The sequence below is a fragment of the Etheostoma cragini genome, chromosome 3 (genome assembly GCF_013103735.1).
Source record: "Etheostoma cragini isolate CJK2018 chromosome 3, CSU_Ecrag_1.0, whole genome shotgun sequence".
Classification (NCBI taxonomy): Eukaryota; Metazoa; Chordata; class Actinopteri; order Perciformes; family Percidae; genus Etheostoma; species Etheostoma cragini.
Window position 1 is genome coordinate 10,513,422 of NC_048409.1, and position 8,530 is coordinate 10,521,951.

Sequence of the window (8,530 nt, forward strand, 5' to 3'; positions counted from 1 at the left end):
AAAAACTTTTGACTTTCTGCTTTTGACAAAACAAAAAGAAAAGGGAAAGAAAAGAGAGAAAAAAAGAAGAGAGATGAAAACTCAACCTCAACAATACTGAATGTTTAGCCCAGCATCACACAGGAAAAAGGGGGGAAGTGAAGATGAGAGAGGAGCCAGCTGGTGTGGACTCAGCGTTATGTAAGTGTTCCAGTGAGCCAGAGAGCAGCAGATCAAAACTTTCCCCGCTGCGTGACAATAGCCTAGTTTGACTCGGGCTTGGTTTCCAATAGTCGATTCCATTTTGGATTCAGTTTGAAGTTAATAAAATAGGCAGATTTGAAACCTTACTAAAACATTGTCTCATTGATGTGTCTCGTCTCCTTTTAGGATTAGCAAAGTGTAGAATACAACAGCAAATATGTAAACTAACAAACCCAGAGTATCATAAAATTAATTTCAAACTTTGATTTCATGATTATTTTCAATGTTGATTATTTTCACAGTTATTTGGTCTCCTAAACATTTGAAAAAAAGTTTTTTAAATCCCATCAAGGTTTTCCAGAGTCAATGTCTAAAGTCATCAAATGTCTTGTTTTATCTGATCAACACTTCAAGAGCCAAATATACTGGATTTAAAGGGATATAAAATTAGAGAATAGCAGCAAATCCCCACGTTGACAAAATCGGAAGAAGAGAATGTTTGGCATTTGTGCTTAAAAAATAACTTCAACTTTTAACAGATTAGCAAAATAGTTGCCAATTTATTTTGGCAGTTGACTGATTGTTGCAGCTCAGACCTTTATTTCTTAAAATTGTTAAAGCTGAAACAACACAGATTTGATAAGACATTTAAAAGAATTTGATTAGCGGAAATGACACAAGATTCACTTTCAGTTAAATGCTATTGAACCACAACCAGAGACACCACACACCTTTAGGATCCAATTTAAGTAATACAGGCTAACACACATCTTTGTGCTCTCTTTCCTCTGAATATTAAGATATATAGTCCTAAAAACTGGAAACTTTCTCAGGTCATAGATATGTTTTCTCCCCACACACACACACACACAGTCCACCATGACAAGGGAAAGAGCCATCACACCATTTCGTCTAGGAGGGTGTGTGACCTGGCTGTGCCTGGCTAGCCTTGGTGTGTTTTTGTTTTGATTACTGCAGATGGAGTGCAGGAGAGTAGCGTGCCACAGCAGGGCTCCAGCACTTACCCGCAGTACAAACCAATATTATAACAGTGTCTCCCATTCAAAACGCGCACACACACACACACACACACAAATACACACTGTGATTCCGGCGCACTCCCTTCCCCAAATCCCTCTTCCAAACACAGGCCTGACACTACACACTGCTGGAGTCTGACGGCCTGGATCAGATTCCCAGAAAAATATCACATGGAATGTTTCTTATCCTTTTGTTTTTAATGATTCTTAGGAATTCTTAGTTTTTGTGAGTAGCGGGACAATCAGTTCCAGACAGAGGCAGATGGACGGAAAGGGATTTTTTTTTTGGCAAAAATAGACACACTTGTGAATGCACTGCACACCCACACTACACACACGCAAATGAAAACCACATCATTTCAAGGAAGTCCTCTTTATGGCTTGTTTCATGGTGTAGCCTAAAACTAGAGGAGACAGAAGAGGGGAAAGCAGACTGGCTGACATTTTGAAACCTCGACCATGTTGGGAAAACAGGCTCAGATTCAGGATGCCAAGTTGCAGCAGGTTCAGGTAACTGCACCTGTTCAGCTTAGTGAAGTAAGGGGGCAGTGTGTAATATCAGTCCATTTGCACAGTGCATCTTAGTCTTTTTTTTAAATCTTCCCTGCCGATTATTACTTTACACTGTGACTGTGCAGCAGTTGTTTTTGTTTCATTTCCTTTATTTCAATTGATATGCTTTCATTTCACAATGGACCTCAATAATTGTTTTTTATCTGAACAGGCTAATTTCCCCGAACAAGTTAAAACACAGAGATGGAGAGGACAACAGGACATGCCCTGCACTTGGAAACAAGCCAAAAGCAGTTCATACACTCTCACCCAGTGAAAGCCAAGGGCTTATGGTTTCACTGACTCCCTCAACATGTCACAACAGGTGAAAAACGAGCAAAGCCCGCACACCGAGGCCACACTCACCTCTTTTTCCTGGTGACGATGAAGACATCATTAAAGAGGAAGAAATAGACCTGTTGCCTTGACGTCCGTTTGAGGAAGATGCCGTTGTCCTCCACAAACGCAGTCAGCTCTCCTCTCTTTACCATCCACCTGGAAGAGGAGACCAGGGGGAAAGGCTGGAGGGAAGGAAGAAAGAGAATGTGATGAACTTAATATGGCAACAAATCTAAAGTATTTTTAAAATGCATGCAATGCTGGTGCTGCCATGAAATTCCTAAATTAAAACGTGCATGTGCGTGTGTGAAAAGCTGTCTTTGCAGACCGAGTGTGTGTTTGCCAGACATCTGTGAATCCCAAATGTGCCAACAGCTATTTCCCACACTACTTCGACACACTTGAGCCTGCCAAGCCTTTGGTGTGTTATGTGTATAGATAGCCAAATGAGTGACGTAGGCGTGTCTGCATGTGTGGGGCACGTCTGTGTATGAGTGCATGGGACCATGTTTTGCATACTTAATAAACATTTGCAGAAAAAGAAAGAAAATATGAGATTTCCCAAAATACTGAACCATTACTTTAAGCTTGTGCATGTCACTTATGTTGTTTTCCCAACAAAATACTACAGTTTCACATGTGTTATGCCACGCTCATACCTTGATCTTAAACTCCAGCTGAGAGTTGATAGTATACATCATCTCTGTTCTCTCCATTGTGCGAGCTCCTTCATTACACTTTCTTACCACCTGTACACACAAATATACACACACGCACACACACACACACACACACACACACACACATACACGTACATACACACACACACACACACACACAAAATCACAATGTACAGATTCCTTCTGCTGTTCACCTTATAAATGCGGGGTAAGGATTTAAAATAACTAAAAAGCATTCCTTGATGGATGCACTCATATTTATCAAGTACACAAAGTGCTAGAAATTTGTTGTTTTAGCAGAACAATTTTCACTAAAACACTCCCTGCCTAAGTCTAGTCTGCTGTGTCTAGTGCAAGTCTCCCAAAGTTATAGCAACATGTAGAAAAAGTATATGTATAGATGTGCAGTTGGAAACGTAAGTAAATGTAGAAACATAAAACCCAGAATGAGGTGCATAACATTTGTGATCCACACACCTTGCTGACTGCTTGTAAAGCCTTCTTGCAGTCTTCATATTGTGCAGTGTCTTTAGGTGTCTTCTGACAAATTGTCTGCAACACAGATGGACAGGGTTGAAATCAGTTGGACTAATTTATAACATATAAACACATTCATGCACTAAAACCCATAACAATTCCTTGCACCCATGCACATCACACTCTATCAAAAGCCTGATGAAATGTTGATGCATAAAGAAAGCTGTGGGAAGCAATGAATTGGAACCAAACTTTCTCAGGATCCAAAAGCCTCTAAGTGCACAAGCATAAACCCCTGAGTCCCCAGGGAGACACTGATGGAGGACGGGAGAGTGGGGGAAGAAAGTAGACCAAGGAAGTGGGAAAGAGGGAGGCACAGTAGGGAAAGAATAATGTGGTGCCAAAGGAACCATGAAACTGAAGAAGAGGAAACAACATTATAAAAGGAAGAATGAGGAAAGGGTGGATCAGTTCATCAGATTATGATAAGGAAGGACATGATATGATATAAAGGAAGGAATGATAAGCTCACACAAGCATCTTTGAGGTTAGAACACATCCCATGTTGAATTTAGTCAGGCCAGTAGAAAAAAAAAAACTATTGCGTGAGATTCAAAATCAAGTATTTCCCAAACTCATGCTACTTTATGTCATCGGTGCACTCACATCCATGAGCAGGGGCAGGCGAGTGATCCTCTGCATGGGCAGGATGAGGAAGGAGATCATGGGGAGGTTCCTGCAGTCCGGGTGGCTCTCTATCTTGGTCAGCACCTCCTTAAAAACTGGATTCTTGGACCTGCAAGAGATGTTGGAGGGAGATTGGGTGTTCAGAAAGAGGAGTAACTGATTCAAAGAGAGAAATAGAGAACAAGGGAAAAAAAACTCCCTGGTTCAACATGTCACAACAGTAATGTTGGATCAAAGCCATGAGAGATATGATAAGAACATGTGTCTGCTCGGTCACTCACACCAGCCTCTGGAGGGTTCTCTGCTGGTAGACCTCGTTGGAGCAGTATGTGACGAAGGGGTCAAAGTTGGACTGAGCATGCTTGTCAACGATATCGCTGATGTCATCAATCACAATGTTCTGTTGGTGTCTTTCCTCCAATTCCTTAAAAAACCTGAGTACAGGATGACAGGATGAAAAAGGCTTAGTATGTAAGGGATTCATACCGGACAGTGGGACAGCTTGAGTCAGAAGCATCGCACCAAAAGTCTTCAAACACTGGGGGAAAGATAGGACACACTGACAGATACAAAGTCAGGAAGCCAACACCTTTATTCTAAGAAAGGTGTTGGAAGATCACAAAAGAGGAACTCCCCACCTCTAAAAATAGACAAAGCCTACCATTAGCCATAACACAGAGGCTTTTCCTCTTCCTGAGCTCCACCAGATGGCCGGTTTAACGGCATGCCACATGGCCAACTTCAAGAGAAGAAAAGTGTTTTTGCATGCGCGATCCAAGGTGACAAACAGGAAGCTGTTGCACAGACACAGGACGCTGATCTCGACCCGTTGGAGCGAGTTTGAGCTCATCTGCAAAAGCACCTCTGTGCCCGATGCATCCCTTTCCCTACCTATTTCTCACACACACACACACACACACACACACACACACACACAGCTATGGTAAGACTATCTATAGGAAACAATGCTTCTTGTGACCATGTAGCCTTGTGTCCTCCCCTGTACTCTAGCCCAGGTGTATTTAGGGCTTTAACAGGTCAATGCTGACCTTGGGTCACGACACATTCCCTACTCACTGACGCCCACAACCACATGCCGTCAGGAGGGAAAAGGTTAAGGGAGGGGAGAAAAAAAAAAAAATGCTGCTGACCAAGAATTATAAATGAAAGATCCTACCAGCACGTATTTAAGAACACATTTATTAGCAACTCTGTCAGTTTGCCTCGCTGTTACAGTACAATAAGGTTGCGCGATTAATCAAAATTGTAATCGTGATTACAGCTTCTAATGGTCACAAAAACAGAACAGAGAAAAAACAACTATATAGCACATTACATTTTCAAAGTAAACTTTTATTGTGTCTTTTGGTGTTCTGAATGGAATAAAAAAAATTAAATGGGTAAAGTATTACAGCATATACAGTATATGATAATTCTAGGTGTTTTACCTGTTGATTTGTTGAACTCGTTCACTGTTTTTAAGTTCAACAATTGAAACATCTTTCCAAAGTCAATTAGTAATCGTGTTAAATAATTGTGATTTCAATAATCGTCAAATAATCGCCAATTGAGCAGCCCTGGTGTATTTATAGTAATGAATAAGGTAACAAACCTGCATTTAAAATACTCAAGAGCCTTTCCACTCACTATCCCAAACAGAAGCCTGCAAGTGGAGTGCTGTTTCTTATTTTCTTTGAGAGGCGAAATTCAAAGCATGACTATGTGTTCCAACTTCCAAGTAAAACATCTTGTTTAACCAGCACTACAAGCCAATTCATATCTTATGAGCTGTCCCTGTGTCTACATCCAAGTATTTTAGTGGGCATTGCATTGGCGTGCATTGCCTGTGTATAGGAATGCGAAAGGGGATATGGGCTGCAGCACATCTGAACACAGGGAGGAATTGTTTAGGAATTTACAGATATTGCAAGTGGTAATGAGTTGTAAATGCACGAAAAACCTCCTCGCTGAGGAGGGAGCTGCAATCCTGACATGGAATCCTTGAGAAATGTCATGAGCGAGGAAGGTTTAACGTTCAACCTAGGCAACAGAAACACGAGGGCTAGCTTAACCCCATGTCATTTATTAACGCATATTATGAACGATCGCTTTTCAGCAACTTGTTAACAGTGTAGGTTCAGGAAAGTTGTGGCTAAGGGAGAGGAAAATGTGAAAAGATTGTAAACATTGGACTAATTGTGGAGTCTTTAGTCACTACAGCAGGGTTGTAGGCTGACATCACTGCACCACTAACTTCCTAGAAAGACATAACTGCTGCAATGGTGACTTCAGACCAGCACATAAGGCTGTTATCATGATAAATATTTATAATAATACATTACAGAATTTTATCATACAGTAGTTGCACTTGAGGCAATTATCATCCTGAACAGTCAGTAAAATCACCGAAACATGGTAACCTAACTAAGAACATATGGGCTCTGAAATTACTTTGTCAATCATTTGTAGAAATAGTGGAGCACCCTACAACACAGTAATTGCTGAGGCAGCACAGTTTTCATCAGTCTCAACTTTCATGGCCTCTTGTGTGCGTTTATTGGATAATTAGACATTCAGGTTTACCTGTCCACGAATATCATTAAACACACGCACTATAAACCATGATGGACGGGTAGACTCAGAGGGGTCATAGCAGCACATTTTGGCTATTGCATTTTTTGTAAACTCACCTATTAAAAAGCTAAAAAGCTTTTGTTCTTTCACACAATTTGCCCCTCATCATGTGACCACACATACACACAGAAAAAAGCTAAAAAAGCTCAGTGCTGCCGACCTACAATCCCTTACACAAAGCGGAAAACAACTCTAATTGAAGCTAAAGGCTGAAAGAATGGGAACACCATAGAGTAAATAGTGTTTACAGACACACCCCTCATGGAATGAGTGTGGTCTACCAACTTTTAAGTGCTGTTAAATAAGAAAATCGTCTAGCTCATTAGCCAAAACCTGAAACCACAAACACTGATGTGAGAACAGCTTAAAAACAGCAACCAGCATGTAAGAACCAACACTTATCGAGTCCTAGACACCAAAAAAGATCTATAAATATACACTGAGAGTACCAAACTCATTGCAATATACATCTGATAATAACTCTGTCTACAAAAGCTACACATTACAAACGTGCACTTACTTTTTGCTAGCCTCACAGACGTCAGTCATGTTAGAGAAGAGGTGGTGGTGTTCGGTCTTGGTCATGGCCTCGCTGAGTTCTGCAGAGTTCTTGAACATGCGGATCAGGATCTCCAGACTGTGTAGGTAAGAGTGCTCCGACGAGATCACCTCGAAAATGGCCTATTGAGGGGCAGGAGAGAGCAACAGAGATAGTTTAGGCACTAAAATCTCCATTAGTGACATTGTGTGCCTCAGTTACTCCGATGGGCTCTGTCATGAATGTGCTGACATACCTGTGCTCTACAATCATGTTTGGAATGCTATTGAACTACGGAAATCTAAGCAACAAACTGTTAATCAATTTAATAATTCCACTGATATGTCTTGTAATTCATAAGATGATATGGGTTCAGGTAAATATTTATTGGAAACACCAGTTCTTCTCCTCCCCTTTACAAAGTGTCTTATGCTTATGCTATGATGCAGGTTTCCTGCTAAGCTCCTGTAATGGGTTTTTTATTGGTCTGGAGTTTACAGAGACCAAATGGACAGACTTACTCCCCCCCAGTGCTCATTAACTTATCAAAATTGGATCTGAACCAAACATAAAAAGTAAAAAAGTATTAAATTTGATCAGAGGTCCCAAGTCACAACGTACAAATACTTTGTTACCTTATTTAAGTGGAAATGTTGGTTATTTATACTTTATTGGATTAACTATTTTACAGCAGACTTTTTACTTCTACACTTCTTACATTTACACGCAATTATCTGTACTTTATACTCCTTATATTTTAAAATTAAGTTTCAATCCGGCTTGTCATTGTTAAAAAAAAAAACGCCAAAAAACCTATCCAGATAAATCACGCCATCCGGATAGAGTTAATTTGATTGTGGTTGGATGAGAAGTATAAACATATACTATACCATTCCAACCCCCTAATGGTTTGTACGCTAATTGTTTCTAAAACTCAACGTCTAATTTAAAAAAGCCTATTGATATTATTTTTTTTTAAGTCTTTTTAAACCCTAGTGTCTATACTTCTACCTGAGTAATGAATGTGAATACTTTTGACACCTCTGAATATGATTCCTACCTCTTGTCTTTTGCGTTCCTCCTGACTTATCCGGTCAGAAAGACCTCTTTTCTTGACCTGAAAAGGAAACATAATCAGAAAAAAACAAGTCACACTATGCCAGGTTTTTTTTTATGCCAAGGGCCCTTTGCATTTGTAGCAGGGGTGTGTAAATGTGTGTGTGTGTGTGTGTGTGTGTGTGTGTTTGCGTGCCACTCTTGTCCTCATGTATAAAGAAAGAAGCACTTTGCATACCACACTGAATAGAGAGCCAGTGAAGTTGTTGTACCAACTGGGAAAAGAAAGATCTTCACTGAATAAAAAAGTACAAAGCAAGTGCAGGAATAGGACATTTGTTGTA

General features: G+C 40.3%; 1 protein-coding gene across 2 annotated transcripts in view; it reads right to left on the bottom strand.

Moving 5' to 3' along the window:
* Positions 1-8,530, bottom strand: part of LOC117941793 (rho guanine nucleotide exchange factor 26-like) — a 27,982-nt gene that overhangs the window by 13,700 nt on the left and 5,752 nt on the right. For both annotated transcript variants that reach the window (XM_034866916.1, XM_034866915.1), the window contains exons 5-11: positions 8,191-8,247; positions 7,113-7,273; positions 4,240-4,392; positions 3,938-4,067; positions 3,272-3,346; positions 2,774-2,863; positions 2,142-2,296 (exon numbers count right to left, since the gene is read on the bottom strand). In XM_034866916.1, the coding sequence (XP_034722807.1) occupies positions 2,142-2,296; positions 2,774-2,863; positions 3,272-3,346; positions 3,938-4,067; positions 4,240-4,392; positions 7,113-7,273; positions 8,191-8,247 (821 nt within the window). The remainder of the gene's footprint in view (positions 1-2,141; positions 2,297-2,773; positions 2,864-3,271; positions 3,347-3,937; positions 4,068-4,239; positions 4,393-7,112; positions 7,274-8,190; positions 8,248-8,530) is intronic.